This window comes from Schistocerca gregaria, chromosome 5 (genome assembly GCF_023897955.1).
Source record: "Schistocerca gregaria isolate iqSchGreg1 chromosome 5, iqSchGreg1.2, whole genome shotgun sequence".
Lineage (NCBI taxonomy): Eukaryota > Metazoa > Arthropoda > Insecta > Orthoptera > Acrididae > Schistocerca > Schistocerca gregaria.
The window spans coordinates 475,548,057-475,575,370 of record NC_064924.1 but is presented as its reverse complement, the minus strand read 5'-3'; the positions used below and the strand labels follow the sequence as shown (position 1 = coordinate 475,575,370).

At 43.2% G+C, this 27,314-nt stretch overlaps 1 protein-coding gene across 1 annotated transcript in view; it reads right to left on the bottom strand.

Annotated features, from left to right (window-relative positions):
* LOC126273019 (aminopeptidase N-like) overlaps nucleotides 1-27,314 on the bottom strand; it is a 161,133-nt gene that overhangs the window by 110,055 nt on the left and 23,764 nt on the right. Inside the window, exons 3-4 of the mRNA XM_049976391.1 lie at nucleotides 22,467-22,807; nucleotides 14,440-14,595 (exon numbers count right to left, since the gene is read on the bottom strand). Coding sequence (XP_049832348.1) covers nucleotides 14,440-14,595; nucleotides 22,467-22,807 — 497 coding nt within the window. The remainder of the gene's footprint in view (nucleotides 1-14,439; nucleotides 14,596-22,466; nucleotides 22,808-27,314) is intronic.

Here is a 27,314-nt window from a genome sequence, read left to right as displayed (position 1 = left end):
GTGTGATTTACGAACTAGAAACATCCCTCAAACTGCCGCTAGAGTGCGTTGCGATCGCGTATACCACGTTGGGGCCGACGTACCGTATGCACAAGTCGCATCGTTCCTGAGCGTTCAGCAGCACGTTGAACTTGGCACGCTCAACGTGAACGTTCGACAGCACGGTCCGTGTGCCGACGGCTTTATATGTTGTGGTATGAAGTTGGTCGGGTGTTTTGGCGACACGGGCAGCTTCGAAATACAAGTTCTGTTACTTCGCTGGGAACAAAATTTGAAGTGAAGCGGTGAAGCTGTGGAACCCGGTCCTTCGTATTGTGTACGTGATATGAGTAAGAGGTCGTAATTGTGTTTTGTTGACCGACGCACTCAGAGGGATTAAAATTTCATTATTATGTTGATAATCGAACTGTAAGATGGTGTAAAAAGAGTTCAGTTGGCCTAGTTAGATGGTGGCCGTTATTTGAAGGCTTTCTCAGAAGTTTTACTTGTGCTCTGTGATTCTTGTAATCAAATGATTTTATGTTGGCGTTTTCAAAGCCTGCACTCTATTGAAACAGTTGTCCATATGTAAAAAGTTGCGAATTTGTCAGTAGTGTAACGTGTTTATTTACACGCTTACCCATGCATCGAGTCAAAAGTTCTGCCGAGTGTTTCTATGTTTCAGAGTCACTGGAATGTCTTTGTGATTCGCGCAAAAACCTTTGATTGTGCCATCGCCTTGGCGGGGAGTGAAATGTCATCCGACGTCTAGGCCTGGCAGTGTTTAAGAACCTGGCCACTACCGGGAGTTGTTCACATATCGCCTTCCAAAGTTTAGTATTTATCTCTCTTCCGCCAAGGCAGGTTAAGCTGGTAGATACATATGTATATATTGTATGTAACCTGTTCTTATACGAACCTGTTTCCTTAAATATTAGCGACTGGAAACTGGCTAAACTTTAAATTGCATAGCATCTGCTGAGTTCCTTGCACAGCTCTAATAGTCTTTTATTAAAAACGTCTGAGCACGTGAACATTCATTTTTAAACATCACTGTTTTTACTGTCGTTTTTTATGTCAGTGGTTGTGTCATGTTATGTAATTGGATCTTAGCTTGGCGCTAGTGTTAAAATGTCATTAAGTCACCCTTTATTGGTAACTGTTTTCATTATATGTATTTTGAGGGAAATCCTACATGGGAGTTTGAATTTCTGAAATTTGTCAGTGATTCTGTTTTCTTAATACGGCAAAATAAAGCGAGGGGTATTAGTGCCTGGCAACTTAAAGTTTCTAATTGACCTTTTAACAAGTGCTTCTTTAACGAATTGAAATAGTAAGTTTATAAGGGTATTTTAGTGAAGAATATTTTAAGTGTGGCCATGTTAATGTAATAACTGGTTTTAAGGATCTGGTTTTAATCAGCCAGGAATTTTCTGGTTTTAAGGAGTTTATGAAGTTGCTATGTGAACTAATTGATAATTGCTATGCTTAAGGTTTCTATAAAAGGCGTGGCACATTAAGTTTTTTAAACTTCCTCTTAAGGGTGAGGAAACACGCTTCTGACCTTTGATCTGAGTACAGCTATTAACATGGTACACACGTACCGTTTGTTTTACATTCTATGCGAGTCTTTTGCCCTTTTGGGCCTTCTGTATTAATGTTGGACCATGACTCTTTAGGCAGTTTGTAGTTTTAGTGTGTTCCGAAGAAGGCATGGTTATCCGCGCCGAAACCTAGGTCAACATTCGGTTTCTATTTGCAGTCGAGGCGGATTCTTTGTAATCATTATCTAAGATATGTTGGGTAAGTGTGGTATGAACAAGGGAATCCACTTACCACTGAGAAGGCAGTCAGACAGGGCTGTAGCATGTCCCGTATGGCATTCAGCTTCTAGGGGCGAGTGCTGTGCTTGGAGGGTAGTGCACCTAGCAACACACGATGTTTCCTTGATGGTGTTTCCGTCCAGTAGCCGATAACAGAATCCACTGAACGGACGTCTGCTAAGACCGCCATAAGCATTTTCTGGCGTTTTCAACTGTTTCTGTTAATGTGGATACGATGTTGTGTTTTGTGCTGCATTTCTAAATATTACGAGTCCACATATTTAAGTGCTGTATTATAAAAAAAGAAAGTGACGAAACACGAAGGAATTATACGAATGGGTCAGAAATTGGTAGATGTAATCTACGTGTTCAGACAAACAAATCATTACACTTCCAGAAAAATTGGATAATTTATTCCACAGAAAGGGATTCAGTCAATAACGCATTGGCCCGACTCAGGCCCTTATTTCTTTCTGTCTTTCGCTTACGCGATAGTCTCGCAGCAATCGTAGGTCCGGCGTGGTTACAACGGATTTGGCGAAGTTAGTTTTAGGAGTGACCGGATGCCCTTCCTGCCGCCACCCCGTACGCCCGGGAATGGAATCAGTTTACCCCAGATGTATGCATCTAGTGTAAATCGTGAAACAGTGAGAACATGTTTCAAATGTCTGCAACGCATGTAACTTAGGCGGAACGTGGGGAGCAGCCCAGTATTCTCCTAGCGGGATGTGGAAAACCGCCTAAAAACCACACAAGGCTGCCCAGCACACCGGCCCTCGTCGTTAATTCGTCGGGCGGATTCGATCCGGGGCCGGCGCCTACCCGAGTCCAGGAAGCAGCGCGTTAGGGCGCTCAGCCACCCTGACGGGTCGACTCAAGCCCTTATGCTGTTATTCCAAGGGATATCGTGCCAAATTCTGTGCAACGGACGCGACGTATCGTCAAAATATGTAGATGGTTGGAGAGCCCTGCCTTAATTGGGGGGAGATCGGGCGACCATGCTGGCCAAGGTAGGATCTGGCAAGCACAAGTAGTAGAAAGTCTCGCCGTATGCAGAGTGGCATCCTCTTACTGAAGTACATGCCCAGGATGGATTGCCATGAAGAATAACAAAACGGGGCATAGAATATTGTCGACAACCAAAGGGTTCCTGTTACGAAAAAGACTGGTACTCCGGACCATCAAGCGTGGTTGTTGGGCCATATGGCGGGCGACACGCAGGTTGGCACACCACTGCTGTCAAAGTTATTTCCAGACAAGTTTTCGGCCTGGAATCACATTGGCTACAGTGTAATTGGCTTCCGTTATGATATCCGCTACGACGTGACCCATGATAACCAGCGAAGACGTGTCTGGAGACGCCCCACACGGCGGTGGGGTATCAATCTGACTGTCGCCCGTTATGGAGCCGACAACCAAGAGTGACGATCTTTGGTGCCATTTCTTTTCATGGCAGGATCCATTTGGTTGCATCTGCGAAAAACTTATAGGGCAGCGATACGTCGATGATAATCTATGCCCCGTTTCGTTACGCTTCATGGCAAGCTATCCCGAGCTTACATTTCAGCAAGATAATGCCCACCTACACGTGGCAAGAATTTCCACTGCTTGTCTTCGTGCTTGCCAAACCCTACCTTGACCAGCAAAGACGTCGGATCTCTCCCCAACGGAGAACGTTTGAATTACTGTAGGTACGCCTCTCAGGCCGTCTCGGGATTCTCACGATCTCACGCGCCAAGTTGACTGAATTTGGCACGATACCCCTGAAAAGCAGTCAAACAACTTTATCAATGTCAAGCCGAATAAGTGCTTCCATAAGGGCCTGAGCTGGATCAATGCGCTATTGACTTGCCCAGTTTATGAACCCCTTTCCCTTGAATAAATTAAAAGTTATTCTGAAATTTTATTTGCTAGTCTCTACATATACATCACATCTACTGATTTTTGTCCAATTCTAATGATTACTACATGGTGAATTTATTCTCCTAGGGTGTATGTTGAAGTTCTTTTGAACTACTGTTAATTCTTCAGTTACATCTTCTTATGGTGAATAAAATTCTATATATTTCTAAAACGAATTATATAACGTATGATCGTTTAATCAATAATTCGTCAGTCGTGCAGCATCTTGAAATGGAAGGTCTTCTACCATGGAACTCGAGATAGTTGCAAATTAACTCTTTTTTATTGTCTTAACAAACCTTTGGGTTAGTTGTCAATAGCTTCAGTTTCAAAATGTTTTAACTTGTAACTAATTTTTGATAACATTGCTGCTTGATTCGGTTTCTCTTGCTGATTATTGGTGTTTAGCAGAGTAGTAATGCGATAAATAGACTATTAAATGCAGTAGTGACACTATTTTCTCGATTGCAACACTATTAAATTTGAATAGAATATTTCCCCCTGAGAATATGCCCATGTTATGGAACGGAACAGTTTTTCACATTTGGAAAATATCTGTAGTTTTAAAAAGCATACATGAAGTGAAAGCTGTCATTTCAATATGGAATAAGAAGATATAATGAACTTCTATTAGAGGGCTGGCTAGAGGCGAAAGTTGAGATGTGTTGTAGGGTGCAACACTGTCTCCTGCAAGGCGCAAGCAGCAGATGAAGCAGCAAAAGTTGCTTTCACAGTGCTGGAAACTGGAGGCGCAACCTGTCAAAATATTATGTTATGGAGAATAAAAGCTGTTCTTTTACCGTTTTTCCTCCACTCGGCTGTGTTTATTGCTTTTTATTTATTCGCTATCGGATTAGAGACAACTACTGATCCACCTTCAGCCTCTTTGATACTCTGATCGAGGTGAGGCCATCATCACATCGATAACGGTGATAAAGTGGTTGAAGATAGATCCGAAATTATGTCGAATTCTATGGTAAGTAAATAAAAATTCACATATGAGTATTCACATACGAAGAGAGAAAAAAATAGTAGGAGAACAAAAGTTTTCTCCAAATTTGAGAAAGAAAGTTCAAACCGAAAAAATAGACAAAAGTTTTCTCCAAATTTGAGAAAGAAAGTTCAAACCGAAAAAATAAAGACTTTAAAGATTTCTCACGACATTGTAGTCTTGTCAAACAAGGCAAAGAACTTGGAAGATCATTTGAACGGAATAATCAGTGCGTTGAAAGCACTTGATAATACGCCAACACACGGAGGTGATAAAAGTCGTGAGATACCTCCAAATATCGTGTCGGACGTCCTTGTGCCCGGAATAGTGCAGCAACCCGACGAGGAATTGACACAACAAGTCGTTGGAAGTTCCCTGCAGAAACAGGAAGCCATGCTGACTCTATAGAGGTCCACAATTGCGAAAGTGTTGCCGGGGAGGATATTGTGCACGATATAACGTTCAGACGATGTCCTATAAACGTTCAGTGAGATTCATGTTGGGCAATCTGGGTGACCAAATCATACACTCGAGCTGTCCAATTTTTCTTCCACTCAGTCGCGCCCGGTGGCATAGTGCAAATTCATCCATAAAAATTCAATCATTGTCTGGGAATATGAAGTCCATTTACGGCTGCAAATAGTCTCCATGTAGCCGAACATAGTCGTATCCAGTCAATTATCCACGCAAACACAGCCCACATCATTACGGAGTCGCCACCAGCTTGCACAGTCTTGTTGAAAACTTGGGTCAGTGGCTTCGTGGGGTCTGCACCGCACTCGAATCCTACCATCGGCTCCACCAACTGTTATCGGGACTGATCTGACCAGGTCACGTATTTCGAGTCACCTAGGGTCCAACAGATATGGTCACGAGCCCAGGAGAGGCGCTACAGGCGGTGTCGTGCTGTTAGCAAAGGCACTCGCGTCTGCTGTCATAGCAAAAAGTTCAAATGTGTGTGGGTTCTTAAGGGACCAAACAGCACAGGTCGTCGGTCCCTAGACTTACACCCTACTTAAACTAACTTAAAGTAACTTATGCTAAGAACAACACACACAGCCGTGCCCGAGGGAGGACTCGAACCTCCGGCGGGAGGGGCCGTGCAATCCGTTACATGGCGCCTCTAACCGAGTGACCACTTAGCGCTGCTGCTTCTATAGCCCATTAAGGCCAAATTTCACAGCACTATTCTAACGAATACACTCGTTGCACGTCCCCCATTAATTTCTGCGGTTACTTCCCTCTGTGCTGCTTGTCTGTTAGTACTAACAATTGTACGAAACGCCGCTGCTCTCGGTCGTCAAGTGAAGACCGTCAGCCACTGTGTTGTCCGTACTGAAAGATAACGTCTAAAATTTAGCATTCTCGGCACATTCTTGACACTGTGGATCTAGAAATATTGAATTCCCTAACGATTTCCGAAATGGAATGTCCCATGCGTCTAGCTCCATTCCGCGTTCAAAGACTATTAATTACCGACGTGCGGCCAGAATCACGTCGGAAACCTTTTCACATGAATCACCTGCGTAAAAATGACTGCTCCGCCAATGCAGTATCCTTTTATACCTTGTGTATCGATATTACCGCCAACTGTATATGCGTATATCGCTATTCCATGAGTTTTGTCACGTCAGTGTATACCTTTACTGTTTGGGCAAGTTACCCTGTGTGACGATGACCTCTGCATTTCGTGGAAGTTTGGAAATTTTTGGTAAGGTCTTATGGGACCAAACTGCAGAGGTCATCGGTCCCTAAGCTTACACACTACGTAATCTGACTTAAACTGACTTACACACACATCCAAGCCCGCACACTTTATGTTTTGCCCTTGACTTCAAGAATAACTTACATGGTATGTTTCCCTACGAATGGCTTACTGTTTTGAGTAATCATATTACTTTTATGTGCTGTTAAGTAAGAGCGAACATTTGACCCACCAGGGTAGCCGAGAGCTCTAATGCGCTGCTTCCTGGCCGCGGGTCGGCGCGCCGGCCCCGGCTCGAATTCGCCTGGCGGATTAACGACGAGGGCCGGAGTGCTGGCCAGCCTGGATGTGGTTTTTAGGTGGTTTTCCACATCCTGCTAGGTGAATACTGGGCTGGTCGCCAAGTTCCGCCTCAGTTACACGACTCACAGACATTTGAAAACGTTCGCACTATTTCACCACTTGCACTAGACACAGTCAGCTGGGGTACACTACATCTGCCCCAGTGGGTTCGGGGTGGCGGCAGGAAGGGCATCCGGCCACCCTCTGCCATTAACACTGCCAAACCCGTACTAACAAAGCCAACCCCGCGTTGGAGCTGGACAAAGACCCGAGAAAGAAAGAAAGGACTAACAGGGAACATTTGCTACTTTCTTCTTCTTTTTACAGGCAATTCTCTGCTTGCAGCTGCTGTGTATGATGAAAATAATTGTAAGGACGTTTCAATGTATAAACTTTTATGATGCTTTACAGGCTCTTTGTTTCAATTGCTGTCACAGATAGCGTGGTACGTTCAACTAATCAGTATTTCTTCTACATAATTATTTCTTATTTGTTTCCTGTTACATAACACATTGGCTCTTACATTCGTTTTAGTATGTACATAACAGGTTTCACCTGAAGATTTAAAAATAAGAATGCTATGAATGATGCAAAGGTGTTTTGTACTGCTAGTACATTTATAATATTACGTTTGGAGGGTTAATTCCCTGGAAGTTTTTAACAGTAAGCCAATATCAATATTTACATAACTTTGTTACTTAAGGCAGTTCTTTTGATTTGTCTGTCCTCAGATCTGAAGAGGGTTGATACTGGTAGCCATTTGCAAAAAGAAGTCTTTTTGCCTTTTTATGATAAATAAGACTGAGAACGTATATGATATAATTTTTACACTTTTACATTTGATTATAATCTAATACATTCTTCGTCCTTCACTTTTCAGCTTCCATAAACAATCAATTCAAATACGGCATGGTCGCACCACGCGCCGAAGGGCAAACAGATCTAAATTAGATGTCGTAGAAACATTTTTCACAGCAGTGTCACATAGTTCATTTCTCAAATTTGTGAAATGGAGGCTTCATCTTTCATTGTTTGAAGATGAAAATTTTTTCCTTGAATTCGAGTACAGCTTTCCCTGCTTTAAATGCAACAGCAGGCGATCAATTCAGGTGACGCAATTTTACGAAATATGCATGTTTATCTCCATCTTCTCAACCGTTATGTAATCAGGGAGTTCAGACTGCGGCATTCTCACTGGCCAAGTACCACGAACACAATCAATAAATGTTGACGGAATCTGAAGCCTATGAAAACAACGCAGTTAGCGAACGCGCCTCACTCATTCGTTTTGACGCGAAAACATCTATCTCTGATTCCTGATCGCATATCAGAGGAGATTAGAAGCGAAGATTAAAAGTGATAAGGTAGGAGTTTTGTAACGCATGGGACCGTCTTATCTCTTTGTGGAGAGCGGATTAGACATCGGGCCAAGAACATCGTTTCAAATCCGGAAGACTCGGTTTAATAAATTCTATATTTGGGTTATCGATCATTAAACAGTCCTAGTAACACTGACATACAAATCCTCTTATCACTTTCTGTTAAGAAATTGTCCCTGCGGTCGTGTTCTTGCCTCAAGAAATCATGCTTGGCCGAGGAGTATTAAGTACTTCAGACTCCGACTGTTGTGTTGCGCACCACGATTCATCAGTCTAAATATTAAAGATTATTGAAATTTAATATTTACGTATTTACAGTGTGATTATGTAATGATGCTACAAACTGTCACGGATGATAGACAAAAGTAAATGTATCAATTTGAGGTAAGGAACTCAGACCCGGAAACGACCAAGTTATAAGCGAAAGTCGTTCTGAGAGTGGGCCTCTTTTACTGCAGTTACTTTGCTTTCCCTATTTTTGGAGGAGGTCGTGTCGATCAAAACAAGAATCAAATGTTCAGTAAACATGGGCTCTAAAGTGCACACCTAGAGACTATGAGACTTGTTCGTCTTTTTTTACTATGAAACACACCTCTTCTACCGAACAAGTGCTCGTAACTCTTAAGATATGCACTTTAGAGCCTTTGTTTACTAGATTTTTTGTTTTCTTTTAGTCGATATTACCTCTTCGGAACATGAAGGAAGCATAGAGCTTGCAGTAGAACAGATCCACTGTTGGAGGCATCAGTACGATTTCCGCTCGCAGCATTCGATTCGGTAGTTTATGGACCAGGGCTCCTTAACTAAAATTGATTCGTTAACCCTTTTCCGTCATTCCTGAAAGCTTTTAATACCATCACGGGATCACCTTAGATGCTGTACCACTGTACAGTGCACGGCGGAGAGTAATTCGCAGCAATTGTAGCTATTTTCTATCTTATTCGACGTATCAGAAAAAGGAAGGAAGGAAGATTAGAATTTAATGTCCCACTGTCAATGAGGTCATTAGAGACGGAGCACAAGTTGATAAAGAATGAGGAAGTAAATCGACAGTCTTTCAGAAAAATCATCACTTTAAACGATTTAGGGAAATCGCGGAAATTCTAAATCTGCATGCCGGACGTGTATTTGAATCGTCGTCTTTACGGATGCGAGTCCAGTAGGCTAACCATGGCGTCACATCGCTCTGTTTGCGTGATGAGTGAAAGAAAAATGACTGCCTCTATAATCGCCCTTTTCTCTAAGTGTGAAGCACACTGTGGTGCCAGGACGGCTTCCGTATACACTTCCTTAAACCGGTCATTATTATTATCCTACAGAGCATCGATAGAACCGCATCGTCTCTTTCCTCCGGATATTTCTATTAAGTATGCCGAGCGCCTTACATATTCTTAATGGGTAAATTCGTGCATGTACACTACTGGCCATTAAAATTGCTACACCACGAAGATGACGTGCTACAGACGCGAAATTTAACCGACAGGAAGAAGATGCTGTGATATACAAATGATTAGCTTTACAGAGCTTTCACACATGCTTGGCGCCGGTGGCGATACCTACAACGTGCTGACATGAGGAAAGTTTCCAACAGATTTCTCATACACAAACAGCAGTTGACCGACGTTGCCTGGTGAAACGTTGTTGCGATGCCTCGTGTAAGGAGGAGAAATGCGTACCATCACGTTTCCGACTTTGATAAAGGTCGGATTGTAGCCTATCGCGATTGCGGTTTATCGTATCGCGACATTGCTGCTCGAGTTGGTCGAGATCCAATGACTGTTACAGAATATGGAATCGGTGGGTTCAGGAGGGTAAAACGGAACGCCGTAATGGATCCCAACGGCCTCGTATCACTAATCAGTCGAGATGACAGGCATCTTATCCGCAAGGCTGTAACGGATCGTGCAGACACGTCTCGATCCCTGAGTCAACAGATGGGGAAGTGTACAAGGCAACAACCATCTGCACGAACAGATAGACGACGTTTGCAGCATCACGGACTATCGGCTCGGAGACCATGGCTGCCGTTACCCTTGACGCTGCATCAGACAGGAGTGCCTGCGATGGTGTACTCAACGACGAACCTGGGTGCACGAATGACAAAACGTCATTTTTTCGGATGAATCCAGGTTCCGTTTACAGCGTCATGATGGCTGCATCCGTGTTTGGCGACATCGTGGTGTACGCACATTGGAAGCGTGTATTAGTCATCGTCATATACCTTTCAGATGTGTTACAACCCGTGGCCCTACCCTTCATTCGATCCCTGCGAAATCCTATATTTCAGCAGGATAATGCACGACCGCATGTTGCAGGTTCTGTACTGGCCTTTCTGAATACAGAAAATGTTCGACTGCTGCCTTGGCCAGCACATTCTCCAGATTTCTCACCAACTGAAAGCGTCTGGTCAATGGTGGGCGAGCGACTGGCTTGTCACAATACGCCAGTCACTACTCTTCATGAACTGTGGTATCGTGTTGAAGCTGCACGGGCAGCTGTACCTGTACACGCCGTCCAAGCTCTGTTTGACTCAATGCTCAGGCGTATCAAGGTGGTTATTACGGCCAAAGGTGGTTGTTCTGGGTACTGACTTCTCAGGATCTATGCACCCAAATTGCGTGAAAATGTAATCACATGTCAGTTCTAATATATTTGTCCAATGAATACCCTTTTATCATCTGCATTTCTTCTCGGTATACCAGTTTTAATGGCCAGCAGCATAGTAGGACGCTACGCACAATTCGAAACGTTTGCGATGAAAATAGGGGCCGCTATGATTTTGCGGTTGGTGCTCATTGTACCATATGTTGCTGGGTATGAAATTTAGCTAACATGTTGAATTTTTATTCAGTCTTGGGACGAGTTCCTTATGTGTCTCCGACCTCGAGAAAGTGGATCCAATGTAGCGCGCTCACTCCCGATCTCAAGCCCGCGGAAATGAAATATTCACAATATCCCTCATATCTCCTAAACGTCTCGAGACATGGAAACGAGATTTTGGGGAGTGATAGCACACAGGGAGGAGAGTATTTTGCCAATTCGTTAACGCATGGAACATTCTTATCTATGGCGATATATCAGTAGTTATGGTTTCTTTTTTATATTTTTGACTCCAGTGACTGTAATTTTTTGAGTTAGCGACAGCCAGTGAAACAAGGGTTTCCTAGTATGAAAATAAACATGTAATTTATTCTCTTACGTTACTGCAAACCGATACAATTATGTTTCTCCTAAGCTGTTCAGCTCTCTGGTTGCCATTTACTTGTTTAAGCAGGCACTATTATGAGTGGAGTGTTGGGATTAGGGATTCGATCGATTTGCGAAGATTTTGTGGGTGTTTGAGGAGATAGGAATACTTTAATAACTGGAATAGACCACGTTTGGGGGACGAGGACGGGGGTAGATATGTACGGAAAGGGACTTACATGATTTGGAGTCAGTGGCCTGGGGAGGAGGGCTTAAGAGGCGGCTAGGACTGCTGTTACACAGGGTAAGGATGATTTGAGGCATTCATTTGGAATGGAAGAGATAGGGTAGGTCGCGTTGATAGGATTTCAGGAATGATTCATGGTTCGGGAAGGTAAAGTAGTTGAAAATATCCAGCGGTGTGTAGAAGTGTAAGGAAGATGAGATGTGTTGATAGAGGCGTGGCAGTAGGTAAGCGATCTCAAGGATGGGGAATAATGCTGAGGTCTTGTAGGATTGGTGGAGGTATTCCACGTGATTTCGGCAGTGTGGGAAACTTATTAAGTGGCTCAGGAAACAGGTTGTGTATAGAAGACGGATACCAGAAGCATTCCTGCGAGCATGACATTCCAGCACGTAGTTTGCTAATTGTCTAGCCCGGTGTATGGTGGACGGTGCGCGGTCCTAGTTGTACGTCGCCTACGTAACGGCTTACTGAGACGACAGAAATTTTATTTTCAATTCTTCATGCAATTATTGACCGAATTTAAAAATTTAAAATGCTTTTATATTCTACTCATTAACAGATAATATTTTATGAGAAAAGTTTAACACAGGAAGACAAGTAATGCAGTTAGAAACTGTATGTATATGTTGAGGCAGCTCAAATCACGCCGCACGAATTTCCGGGATCATATACGTCCACTATTTGAGAAGTAGCGCACTAAGCGTGTTCCAAAACCCTTACACACTGTCTCATGCTATCAAGTAACTTTTTCTAGCTGACACTCTCCACAAAATGGCAAAAGGAAGAAGAATTATTGCTTACTAAGATTACCCTCTTAATGTGGTAAAACTTTAGCATCAGTTGCAATGTTTTAATTTATTGCTTCTTTACACCTAAATCTATTTGAAGCACATTTTGCACTCAGTATCCACGTATATCACTGAGTGTGGTTCTCTCTCATTTTATTTTCATTTACACAGCTTCCCAGTCTCGAAGGCAGCACGAATTTTATAGGTCCTTTGACTGCATTTCATTAGTTTCTTGTTTTAAATGCAAATACTGGTACCTCAGCAACGTTTTCTACTCGCTAGCTTGTCAGCATTCCCCTTGATCTGATGCATTATAAAAGGCTCTCATTTTATGATGTAATAATTGGCTTAAATTAAAACGTTAGGAATGTTTAATTATATTTCATTTAGTTGATTCCTTGTCATAATCCGATTTTTAAATACTTTTCAGGAAATTATCTGGACCAATTTTGTGCATCGGTCACCTTCATACAATGATGCAAATGATCGGCTGCCACTGTAGCGACTTGAAGTGGATATTGCAAGATCAGGGCTAGAACCGATCTCCACCCAGAAGTTCCATAAGAAGTGCGATTCCTTTTTTAGAGCATTATTTTATTACAAGCTGAATACAAAAAAAGCTTTAACTATGTTTTCACTATCACTCAACGTATTAACGAGTTCGCCCATTTTAATTGCTCCGATAATCACCCTTTCTCATTTTCAGTTCATTTTAGAACGAATGTTGTTGTTGTTGTGGTCTTCAGTCCAGAGACTGGTTTGATGCAGCTCTCCATGCTACTCTATCCTGTGCAGGCTTCTTCATCTCCCAGTACCTACTGCAACCTACATCCTTCTGAATCTGTTTAGTATATTCATCTCTTGGTCTCCCTCTACAATTTTTACCCTCCACGCTGCCCTCCAATACTAAATTGGTCATCCCTTGATGCCTCAGAATATTCCCTACCAACCGATCCCTTCTTCTAGTCAAGTTGTGCCACAAACTCCTCCCCAATTCTATTCAATACCTCGTCATTAGTTATGTGATCTACACATCCAATCTTCAGCGTTCTTCTGTAGCACCACATTTCGAAAGCTTCTATTCGCTTCTTGTCTAAACTATTTATCATTAATTTTTCACTTCCATACATGGCTACACTCCATACAAATACTTTCAGAAACTACTTCCTGACACTTAAATCTATGCTCGATGTTAACAAATTTCTCTTCTTCAGAAACGCTTTCCTTGCCATTGCCAGTCTACATTCAATATCCTCTCTACTTCGACCATCATCAGTTATTTTGCTCTCCAAATAGCAAAACTAATTTACTACTTTAAGCGTCTCATTTCCCAATCTGATTCCCGCAGCATCACCCGTTTTAATTCGACTACATTCCTATATTCTCGTTTTGATTTTGTTGATGTTCATCTCATATCCTCCTTTCAAAACACGGTCCATTCCGTTCAGCTGCTCTTCCTGATCCTTTGCTGTCTCTGACAGAATTAAAATGTCATCGGCGAACCTCAAAGTTTATATTTCTTCTCCATGGATTTTAATTCCAACTTCGTATTTTTCTTTTGTTTCCTTTACTGCTTTCTCAGTATACAGATTGAATAACATCGGGGATAGGCTACATCCCTGTCTCACTCCCTCTCCAACCACTGCTTCCCTATCGTGTCCTTCGACTCTTATAACTGCCACCTGATTTCTGTACAAATTGTAAATAGCCTTTCGCTCCCTGTATTTTACCCGTGCCACCTTCAGAATTTGAAAGAGAATTTTTTTATTTTTTAGAATGAATATTTAAGAAATAAATACATAGGAAGAGTCATTATAGCGTACCTGCAAAATTATATCACTATAAGATACATAGTTCGGGAGATATGACGTATTATACATGGGAGTTCGATTCCTTAAAGTCTAGAATGAGGGTTTTAGTAATTTGGAACAATCGGTAAAACGTGGCAGGGCTGTATGCAGTGAAGGACCTAATTTATATTATCAGTATTGAGTAGTTGTCATGTAGTAGGGCAGTGGAAAACGATAAAGTATCAACTGAACAGATAATTCTTCCCAGTGAAGACTCAGAGCGCCGATGAGATAGTGAGATACTTACATGGGGGCTGTGCTCGTCACTTCGGTGTTGGCGCGCGCCGTGTAGCCCTGAGGAGCGATCACCGTCGTTTGGAAGGTGGCCCGCATTCCAGGCTCGTCGAAGCAGGGGAAGGCGCGCCTAGCTGCCGTGGGCTCCATGTGCGTGGTCGCCAGCCACCTGCATGCATCAACACCGTCACTGCTAGTTTCCAGGTTCCACACGTCATCAACTATGTACATCAGGACTCGTTGTAAACAAAGAGACTTACATTGGTTGTTGCCGAAAATATCCAATATTCTAACTGGACAAAATATTAGTAACCGTCTTAAAACAGAAAATTGGTCGCTTTGGTTCAGCGCAAATAGTTTCTAAATGGTTCCAGGTGATCATGTGAACGTCTACCACTGACGTAAGTCATTGGAGTTTGTGTCAGTTGTGCAGTACATAGAGGCATTCGCCCGCACTATCGGCAACCCTTCTCGCTCTTTCGTCATGCGTGTGGTCTAACCCTGTGAAGCCACAGGGGTCATAACGACAGACTGTAGACAGAAGACCACGCACGTTCAGTAGGCTGGCGGGTGGCAGCTTGAGTGCCACCAACGGTCTCTGACCCCAGGAACCTGCTTCGTTCTGCGTGTCAGGTGGCCGCAAATTCAACCAGCTGTATCACTGGCGCAATTACACTACTGGCCATTAAAGTTGCTATACCACGAAGATGACGTGCTACAGACGCGAAATTTCTCAATTCTAATTCCCTTGTCATGTTCCAGACCTCACGCCAGCCTGCGTGAGCTAAAACGCGTGCATTTCGGCCTCCTTTAGTAACACGGTGTTGGCTTTCCTGCCAACCACAATAACAAATCGAAATTTCGTGCCATTATCCTGTGAGTTGGTAAGCTTGCTACAAACAGCGTGCAGAATGGCCTATAGGCGGCAGCATAGTGCAGATGCGCACATACCGTCGCAGTATCAATATAAATATGGCCACCCCAGTTGCGACTTGCACCAGGGAAGAACAGCGTTCTGTTATTCGGTTTTTATCGAAGTGAAGGTGTGAAACCTATTGAAATTCATCGACGAATGAAGGTTCAGCACGGTGATGCATGTTTGTCACAGCAGCAAGTCTACGAAAGGAGTAGGAAGTTCGCAAATGGGTGACTTCAATGGAAGATGCTCCTAGTTCAGGTCAGGCATGACGAGTTGTGGCTTTACTGAACATTGCAGAAGTTGAAGCCATAGTGAAGGAGAACCGCCGAATGACACTGCATGGCATTGCAGCATGTTTACAGATCAGTCATGGGTCGGTACACCACATTGTGTATGATGTGCTCCAGTTTCACAAAGTGTCTCCGGGATGGGTGCCACGCCAGCTGACTCCTCAAATGAGAGAACGACTTGTTGATGCTTGCGAAGAACTTCTTCGGCGCTTTGAACGAGGTGATGACTTCCTTCGAAGAATCGTTACTGGGGACGAAACCTGGGTTCAGTTCCACAAACCTGCATTTTGAGTGTCTTCCTCATCCACCATACTCACCAGACCTTGCCCCAAGTGATTTCCATATGTTTGGACCACTCAAAGACGCAATGGAAGGCAAGAAGTTCTGTTCTGATGAAGCGGTACGCCACGCGGTGCGCGAGTGGTTGCGCAAATTATCAAAACAATTTTTTTCTAAAGGAATTTACGCACTTTGTGAGCGCTGGAGGACTTGCATTGAGCGTGGGGGAGATTATGTTGAAAAGTGATGCAGCTTTGTATCACTTTTGCACAATATATAATATTTAAAACAATATTTAAGGTTTTTATTTGACTCACCCTCGTAGAAACTCTGCAATCCACCGTACGGCGCGTGGTGGAGAGTACTCCGTACCTCTACTAGTCACATCCTTTCCTGTTCTACCAGCAAATAGAGCAATGGAAAAAGACTTTCTGTATGTCTCCGTATGAGCCCTAATTTCTCATATCTTATCTTCGTGGTTCTTAGGTGCAATGTATGTTGAAGACTGTCAGCTTCAAAGGGTGCTTCTATAAATTTTCTCAATAGCATTCCTGGAAAAGAATGTCGCCTTACCTACAGAGATTCCCATTAGAGTTCCCGAAGAATCTCTGTAACAACGAACCTATCAGTGACAAACCTGGCAGGCCGCCTCTCAATTGCTTCGATGTTTTCCTTTAATCTGACCTGGCACGGATCCCAAACACTGGAGCAGTACTCAAGAACAGGTCGCACTAACGACCTATATGCGGTTTGTGTTACAGATGAACCACACTTCCCTAGAATTCAGACTTCGCTTGCTAGTTCTGTTTCATATCACTTTGCTGTGTTACGCCTAGATATTTAAATGACGTGTGTCAAGCACCAAACTACTAACACTGTATCCGAGAATTACAAGCTCTTTTTCTTACTCATCCGCATTAATTTACATTTTTCTATATTTAGATCTAGCTGCCATTCGTCACACAAACTAGGAATTTTATCTACGTCATCTTGTATCCTCCTACAGTCACTCAACATCGACACCTTGCCGTAAAGCACGATATCGTCAGCAAACAATCGTAGATTGCTGCCCGCCCTGTCCATCAAATCATTTATGTATATAGAGAACAACAGGGGTCCTGTCACACTTCCCTGGAGCACTCCTGACGATTTCGTTGTCCCTGATGAACACTCGCCGTCTATGACAACATACTGGGTCCTATAACTTAAGAAGACTCCGAGCCTCTCACATATCTGTGAACCATTCCATTATGTCGTATGTTCTTTAACAATCTCAATGGGGCACACTGTAAAACGCTTTCCGGAATCTACCTGTTGCCCTTCATCTATAGTTCGCAGTATAGCATGTCAGAAAAGGACAAGCTGAGTTTCACACCAGCGATGCTTTCCAAAACCAACCTGATTCATTGACATCACGTTACCGGTCTCAAGAAAATTTATTGTATTGGAACTAAGAATATAATCGAGGATTCTTCAGCAAATCATATTAGGGATGCTCCTTGGAACAATCTGAGCTTGCGCTACGTCTCTACTGACCTCGCTGTCGATGGGTCATTAACCCCTAATTTTCCTTGCGTCCCTTTTTTCCCTCTTCATCTTCACGATGAGTATGTTGTGGACACTTTCCTTTCCCAAGATGAGTCCAGACGTTTTAACAAGGGTGCACGCATACGTTTCTGGATTGTGAAACACCCAGGCAGCCTTTCGTATCTCGACTGCTTCGCTAAATCACCCGATCTTAATTCCATAGAAAATGCCTCGAACTATAGTAAATTGCAAGTGAGACATTTTAATCCTCATTTCAGTAGGTGTGGGGGATTTAATCATCAATATGTGGCTTTAGCTTCTCCTCGCCGAACTGAGGCCATTATCAAGCTACGGGTGGTGTTACACTGTATGAGCGTGTTTTATGCCTAACATACTTAGACAGTCTGCGTAACTCACCTCCAGACCGTGCAATGTATTTTGAAGTGAGGGATCCTTCGTAGGCCACATGGAGGTCGTATTTTTTAGATAACCACGCAAACCGATAGAATAAATCACTTAATAACGGAATTGAAAAATATTTCTTTCCACTAGGGCCATTTGTAACCAGTAAAGGTATGCTAGAGTTCTTATTAGTTCTTGCCGTGTAAAGTTTTTGCACGAGATTGCCTTGACAGCCTGTACTGGTGGCAATATGATTGAGGCTATTAAGTTCCGTGACAACAGCGGACGGAGTTAAAGGGACCTCAAACATCCGTTCAATCGTAGCACGAATGAATGCAAATTTATGCCTATAGGGATGAAATGAAGACGCATGAACGATATTATCAGTCGTAACGGGTTTTCTATAGATGACAAAGCTAATTTTGCCATCTGATAGACTTATTTTGATACACAACGAGAGACCTCCTACTCATAAATATCTATGCAAAATTCAGTGCAGCGTGTGTCCAGGTTTTATATAGGACAAACAGAAAGGGCATTTAAGACTTGGTTCGGTGAACATTTATTGAACAAAGACAGCGAAATTGCCTGTAAGTCAACGTTTGCAAAACATCTTAAAGCTAAAAACCACTTTCACCCACCGCTTTCATTACTTAATGCGGAAATCTTGCACATAGTAGATAAAGAGTGTGTAATTAATCTTTTAGAAGAGAGAAATTTATAAACACAGATCTTCTGAATGATCAGCTCTAACTCAGAAATGTTTTTTATATAATCTTTCCTCTCTTTTCAAATGTTGCATAAGCAACTTAAAGCAATGCTACCAAATCTATAAACCAGTGTTGACTACAGTTTCATCCTTACGTCAGCTCATTTCCAGTATTTTCAGTGCAGTAAAAAGTCATTCCCACAGATGAAGAATCGTGTGAGCCCTTGACGACTTTTCGGATGTCCAACGTTACTGGAACTTTCCAGGAGGAACCCGTCAACACAGAAGACGTGCAGGAGCAGCTGATCTCCGTCTTTGAGAAACACCTAATCATTGACGCAATGGACAGGGTAGCTTCTCACCGACTGATCGCACACGGTTGGCTGAGTGCATTGACTGCAGCGTGGGTGGTGACAAAATGGACTCATCAGTCTGGCAAGAAGAATAGTCAGTAGTCTTTCCATAATCACAACACCACGAGAAGACCGTAGGATTTTTCGACTAGCTCTGATAGATGAATAACTGATGAAATCCGGTCAAGGGTTACGGGAAATGAGTCGGCATGAACCATATGGAACACATTGCTGGATGTTGAGCCGAGGTTTAAAATTGCCATCTGTCGTTTACAGCTGACACCATGCCACAATCAACGGAAGCCTGCATGGTGAGGAGCCAGAGTCAGCGGGCACATTGAGCATTATTTTCTGCTGTTCAACAATGATGTACGCACCTGTCTGTGGCGATCAGATCGATGCCGAAGTGTCCAGAGGCAACCTGCTGTAACGTGACGGGAAGCAGCGATTTTCGAGACCCATATCACTTCAGCTCCTGGAATTGTGATGTGAAGAACTGTTGGATCCGACAACAAGGAACTCATGTTGCCCTTTCCTCACACGATATCCTACAAACAATGTATGGATGACAGTAGGCAGATTCGGTACTCATAGATTTGTGCAAAGCATTTGACACGGATCCCCACAGCAGACTGTTGACGAAGATCCGAGCGTAAGATTCAGGTTCCCAGATATGTGAGTGGCTCGAAGACTTTTTAAATAATAGAACATAGTACGCAGTCTTCGACGACAAGCGTTCATCCCAGACAAGGATTTCGTCAGGGGTGCGCCATGGAAGTGCGATAGCAGTACTTTTATTGCCTATATACATAAATGACCCGACGGACAGAGTGAGCAGAAGTTTACGGTTGTTTGCTGATGATACTGTGTTGTACGGGAAGGTGTCATCGTTGATTGACTGTAGGAACATACAAGATGACGTGGACCAAATTTCTATTTGGTGTGATGAACGGCACTTTGCTATAAATGTAGAAAAATTAAGTCTAATAAGTTGGAAAAACAGGGCTGTAGCGTTCGAATACAGTATTAGTGGGGTGCAGCTTCTCACTTAGATTAAATATCTAGTCGCGACGTTGCAGAGCGGCATGAAATGGAATGATCACGTCAGTTTGGTGGTACCGAAGGCCAATACTCGACTTCGTGTTATTGGGAGAATTTTGGGAAAGTGTAGCTCATCCATAAAGGAGACGGCGAATAAAACGCTAGTGCTATCCATTCTTCGGAATTGTTCAAGTGTTTCAGATCCGCGCTAGGTCGGATTAAAGGAAGACATTAAACATTGAAGCAATTCAGAGGCTTCCTGATAGATTTGTATCCGGTAGGTTCCATCAGCACACAAGTATCACGGAGATGCTTCCTGAACACATTTGGGAATCCCAGGGGGGAGGGGGGGGGTGAAGAAAATGCTCTTTTTTCGCGAGGCACTATTGCGCAAATGTAGAGAACCGTCATTTGAGGACGACAGCAGAACGATTCTACTTCCGCCAACATACATTTCGCGCAAGGACCATGAGGATTGTGGAACATATATGCAGGTGTGCAAGTACACTCATGCTCATACACTAAGGATAATGCCGATACATAGTGAAACAACGTTCTGGTGGGTGATTTGCGGATTTAAATCGCCTTGGGGTATGACCATGCGGTGCATTTGACCTGCGGTCGTCGCACGGTGGCGCTGGCAGCAGTCTACATACGCAGAGGTGTGTTGGTGCGTGTCAGAGTACGGTGCAGCGATTACGTGTGCAGACGTTTTCAGGCGTGTGTGTGTGTTGTAAATGGCTCAAAGAACACATATTGATGTCGTTATTAGGAGAAGAATACTATAGCGACTGGAGGCTGGTCAAACACAGAAGGTCGTAGCACGGGCCCTCCGTCTGCCACAAAGAATGAGCTCAAGATTATCGCAACGGTTCCAGCGGACAGGAAACGTGTCTAGGCGCTTCCGTACGAGACGTCCACAGTGTACAACAACACAAGATGACCGATATCTCACCATCAGTGCCCACAGATTGCCACGGAGTACTGCAGATAGCCTTGCTTGGGGCCTTACTGCAGCCACTGGAACAGTTGTCTCCAGACACACAGTCTACAGACGACTGAACAGATATAGTTTATTCGCCCCTAGACCTGCAAGGTGCATTCCACTGACCCCTGGTCACAGGAGAGCCCGTAAAGACTGGTGTCAAGAACACAGTACATGGTCATTGGAACAGTGGTCCCAGGTTATGTTCACGGACGAGTCCAGGTATAGTCAGAACAGTGGTTCTCACCGGGTTTTCATATGGCGTGTCCCAGGAACCAGATACCAACCCCTGAATGTCCTTGAAAGGGACATGTATGGAGGTCGTGGTTTGATGGTGTTGGGTGGGATTATGATTAGTGCACGTACACTCCTGCATGTCTTCGACAGCGGAAGTGTAACAGGTCGGGTGTATCGGGACGTCATTTTACACCAGTATGTCCGCCTTTTCAAGGGTGCAGTGAGTCCCACCTTCCTCCTGATGGATGATAACGCACGACCCCACCGAGCTGCCATCGCGGAGGAGTACCTCGGAACAGAAGATATCAGGCGAATGGAGTGGCCTGCCTGAACTCCAGACCTAAACCCCATCGAGCATGTCTGGTATGCTATCAGTCGACGTATCGATGCGCGTCGTCAAACCCCTAGGACACTTCAGGAGCTCCGACAGGCACTGGTGCAAGAATGGGAGGCTATACCCTAGCAGTTGCTCGACCACGTGATCCAGATTATGTCAACCTGTTGTGCGGCCTGTATACGTGTGCATGGTTATCATATCCCATATTGATGTCGGGATAAATGCGCAGGAAACAGTGGCGATTTGTAGCACATGTATTTCGGGACGGTTTTCTCAACTTATCACCAATACCGAGGATCTGTATCGTGTGTGTTCCCGCAGTTACCCTTAATTTATGAGAATGAGTGTATATTGGGAGAATAATTTGTTAATTGTTGATGGAAATCTGAATTCTAGTAAGAATGGTACACCTTCTTGTCATATCCTTCATGAGCAGGGTACCAAACATCATATCCCATAAGGATAATGACAGACCACACAGTAGTTCACAGCTCTAACGACTTGAGGAGTATACGGATCCCTGACTGGCTTGTGTGGGCCCGTAAAATCCCATCTGTAAAACGTGTATAGGATGCGATGGCAGTCATATACTTACATACTGGCTTCCACTCAGCAATCTAAAAGAACTAACACTTCGCATGTTTTTGGTACGGCGAGGAGTTCCTCAAGATGACATTCGGAACCAGCTGGCTTCCATAACACATCAAATACAAAATACCTTCGTACCCGTGACGATCAGAGATCATACAGATGCTGTTGGTAGGTATCAGTTCAGAATGGAATGAAAGTTTAACGATTTAATGCTTTTTACGTGATGAACATCTCTTCAAAATTTGGCACCTAACTGTGATACTCACTTTGATTTATCCATTGTGTTGTTCTCGAATGCGTTCATTGCTATTCACTATCACAGAACACTGATGTAGAAAAAAAATGGAGAAACTATGTAGTGTATACTTACGTCAGGACGCCACTTTCGTTGTACCAACTCCTGTAGAAACCACGCATATCATCATTGAGAATACCGGTGTAGTCAATTTCGATGACTAATTGGTTAGTGGGGTCCACCCCTTCTTGGGATGTGATGGCAGTGCCCAGCGTAATGGTGTAGATCTCACTGTCACCCACGGCTTCTGTCTGAGGAGTTGCTGTGAGGCTGCCTATGCCATACTTAACTGTAACGCCTGTCACTGTGATGTCTTTGTGAGAGTGTAATTTCAGCTCCTTTATTTCCGCATTGACGGTGAAATCAGGAGTTGCTGTGATAACGACTTTGCCATCGAAGGTAAATGCATTATCACCCTGAAATGAAAGAGAAAGTACTGAATTAGTGGATAACCATTGAAGAATAAAACACAAAATAAAGATTCGATTGATTCTTGAAAATCGCTCGTTGCCCAAATTGAGGATTTCTTTCTTTTCTACACTTTTATTTCCTTGCACGAGAGCCTAAAGGTTTTACTGTGGGCAGTTTGATATTTGAGTGTGCCACAGAGCTCGGATCATTTCAAATAATTTGGCGGTGCGTTCCATTTTTCCATTTGGGAATATAGCAAGCTCCTTTCTGTCCACGGTTATGCGGATCTGAGACTGCTACTCACTGTAGTCACAAAACTTCCTACGTGTCACATTTTAAAGCCCACAGCATTAATTAACGGTGGGTACGATTGGCCGTGCATGTATGCAGATAACCACATCCCGTGACGCCCACACAACGTGTACAATTACTACATGATCGACACTGGTTCAGAGGACGGTAGGGGCTGTCAGTGTGAGTGAAGCTGTGCAGAGGGGACAATGGTACTCACAAGGGGGCAGCAAGTGTTCGTTGTAGAAAGTCACGTGACAACGAAGTCGTGGAAATAATGTGATCAGTTGTTTGCTGAAACTTTTAATGGTGTCAAAGGGCCAGCAAAGAGTGCAATGTAAAGCTAAGTTGGAGAATGGTGTCAGACAGGATCTGTTTTGAACAAGTCAGAAAACTTTCCGAAACGTGGCCGCAAATCAGAAAATGTGGCTGCAGTTCATCCGAAAATGCTTCAGGGTCCTACCAAATCAACCCGATGCCTGTTGCAAGAGACCGGCATATTATGTCGATCATACGGACGAATGCTCCACCTGGACCTGGAGTCTGGTTGCGGAGCTAGCTTGCCACTGAGGTCACTTGAATTGTCAGTGTGTGATTACATTGTGTGGGGAGCCCTGATGTCTAATGTGTATCTAAACACCCCTCACAGTCTTTAAGAACTGCAACAGAACATTTCGGATGAGACTTCAGCAATTCCAATAGTCCAGCTTCGATCTGCCTCCAGCACCTTGCTGACCATGCACCAAAAGTGCCAAGAACGGTGGTCACTTTCAGCATCTGCTATACTTCGGTAAGTAAGTAGTCACAATCAAACTACAGTATCCCATTACAACCAGTATTGAAAGGTGCTTAAAAATGTTATTAGGAAGGCAAAGAGTATGTGGTATGCAAATAGAATAGCAAATTCACAAGATAAAATTCAAACCATATACCCAGTTGTGAAGGAATTGTCTGATAAGCAGCACAAGGTCGACGATATAAAGTCAGTTCGCAGTAAAAATATTTCTGCTACTGATGAATCAGATATGTGCACAGTATTTAACAATCATTTTCTGAACATTCCTGGTGAATTAAATAAAAATTTAGTTTCTACAGGAAATCATATAACTTTCTTGGCAAATGCCTTTCCGGCATTGATGTCTGAAATACTCCTCTGTGATACAGACAAGAGGGAGATTTAATCAATAATTAAATCACTGAACACTAAGGACTCTCATGGATATGATGAGTGTCTAGCAGAATATTAAAGTGCTGTGCTGCACATGTTAGCTCTGTATTTAGCCATATTTGTAATTTTTCCTTTAGGAATGGTCAGTTTCCTGAGCGATTAAAGTACTCAGCAGTAAAGAAGCTTTATAAAAAGCGAGAAAGGGATAATGTAGATAATTTTAGACCTATTTCTATGCCATCAGAGTTTGCTAAAGTTATTGAAAAGGCTGTGTATGTAACGATAATTGATTAAATGAAATGAAATGTCGTGTGACGAGGGCCTCCCGTCGGGTAGACCGTTCGCCTGGTGCAAGTCTTTCGATTTGACGACTTGCGCGTCGATGGGGATGAAATGATGATGATTAGGACAACACAACACCCAGTCCCTGAGCGGAGAAAATCTCCGACCCAGCCGGGAATCGAACACGGGCCCTTTGGATTAACAGTCTGTCGCGCTGATCACTCAGCTACCGGGGGCGGACACGATAATTGATCATTTTATATCATACGATTTGCTATCAAATGTACAGTTCGGCTTTAGAAGCCGTTTAACAACTGAAAATGCTATATTCTTTTTTCTCTGTGAGGTACTAGATGGGCTAAACAAAAACTTTCGAACGCTTGGCGTATTTTTTGATTTAACTAAGGCATTTTATTGTATTGATCACAAAATATTGCTCCAGAAGTTGGACCATTACGGAATATGGGGAGTAGCTCACAATTGGTTCACCTCTTACTTTAGCAACAGGCAGCAAAAGGTCATTATTCACAAAGTTGATAACGGCGGTGATGTGGGATCTGAGTGGGGTACTGTGAAGTGGGGGGTGCCCCAGGGATCAGTGTTGGGGCCACTCCTATTCCGTATTTATATAAATGATATGCCCTCTAGTGTTACGGGTAACTTTAAAATATTTCTGTTTGCTGATGACACTAGCTTGGTAGTAAAGGATGTTGTGTGCAACATTGGCTCGGTTTCAAATAGTGCAGTACTTGATCTCAGTTCATGGCTTCTCGAAAATAAACTAACATTAAATCACAGTAAGACTCAGTTTTTAAAGTTTCTAAAACACAATTCAACAAAACTTGACATTTCAATTTCACAGAACGGGCATATGATTATGGAACTGAACAGTTCAAATTTCTAGGTGTTCAGATAGATAGTAAGCTGTCATGGAAAGCCCGCGTTCAGGATCTTGTTCAAAGACTTAATACTGCCGTTTTTACTATTCGAACGGTATTAGAAGTGAGTGATATTTCGACACGAAAATTAGTCTACTTTGCTTATCTTCATTCGCTTATGTCGTATGGTATTATATTTTGGGGTAACTCTTCCCATTCTACAAGGATTATTTTTGGCTCAGAAACGGGCCGTTGAGGCAATAAGTGGTTTGCGCTCACTTTTCTTGTTACCAATATTAGTTTATTCCCAAGATTAAGCAGCTTTCACTCGGCTAATACTCGGCAGAAATCAAACTTGCATTTGGATCGGAATTCCTTAACTCTTGGGCAAAAAGGTGTGCAATATACTGCTGCATTCATTTTCAATAAGCTGGCACTCGAATTCAAAAATCTTAGCAGTAATCCACGCGCTTTCAAATCGAAACCGAAGACTTTCCTCATGGGTCACTCCTTCTATTCTGTCGAGGAGTTCCTTGAAAAATTAAGCTGATTCTTAATGTATTGCTGATAGCGTTTACTTAAACTTGTGGACTGACTTTTTTCAGGTTCATGAACATTTATTTTTATCTGTTATTACTTTTATGTTGTGATTACATGTACTGACACGTTCCATGGCCTTGGAGATTTGCTCCTTAATTTGGTCCTAAGGAACCTGACGTGTAAATAAAATAAATAAATAGTTCCTTTCGTCTGCTGTGTTTCTTTGTACCCTGGAACACTGTTCTCTAGGCCACATTTATTTGCTCCACCCTGTATAATGCACTTGAGCGTGCATGTACTTTTCTCCTTGCATACAGGTTGACCCATAAGTATGCAACCACACTTCGAAACTAAAAACAGATGCAAACAAAAATTTTAATTAAAGCAGTATGAGATGGAACTGTGAGGCTATGTCACCAAAGCGACGGCCATTTTGGAAGGTGTCATCCTGAATGCAACAAGTAATTTTCGAACGGAAACGGTCATGTGACGAATCAAACAGATATAAAATTACACCAGGGTAACGGTACTGCCTTTCATTTTAGTAGGGGTAATCAATCTCGAGTTAAGTCGCATTTTCTACAGAACAAGGCAAATACTGGAGATTACATGAAGGCTAGAGTACGCGCTCAAATTGTTTCCCAGCACTTTGTAAGGTTGTTGTTATCCGCTTCACTCATTCACCACGGACATGAACCAACACCTGCCCAGGCATCACAGTCCGCTCCCTGAGCTATGCAGGGTTATCTTTAGCGCCATTGATTCCACATGTGTCGGTAGATTGAAATGTAATTGGCTTAAATCCGGATAGTTGCATAACCAGGTAATACCGAATACCTAACCCGTAATGATCTGGGACACCATTGTCCCGAAAGGAAATTCCGAACGTTCCATCTTCTTCTAACAACTGTGTTTACTGTTACTCCATCCTGAATGAAGAAGAGCCGAAAAATACTAGAACAACATAGTCGCCACCAAACATTCACTTCTGAGCACCACTTAACTTCGACAGATTCATCCAGTCGGGATTGACATCAGTATCTGACTCTGTTTATTTACCTCCCCGTTCACACGCAAATGGCTTCATCCGCAAGCAATGCTTCACAGAGGAAACGGCGGTTTTTGTCTGGCTTGTGTGCTCCCCATTCTGATGTTGTAGAATTTAAATTCTGTAAGGGTGCGGCTTACGGGTGTCTAAATGCTCATTGTTGATGTAAGGCTGACCGCGGTTCCATTCGAAATGTTGCGAATGCTGCGGTTTTGACCTTTACTGAACGATGCGACACCAGAACGGCTCTTGATGTCGCTTCATCTGTAGCCGTCCTTCCAGCTTTCGGTTTTTCTGTAGCGTAG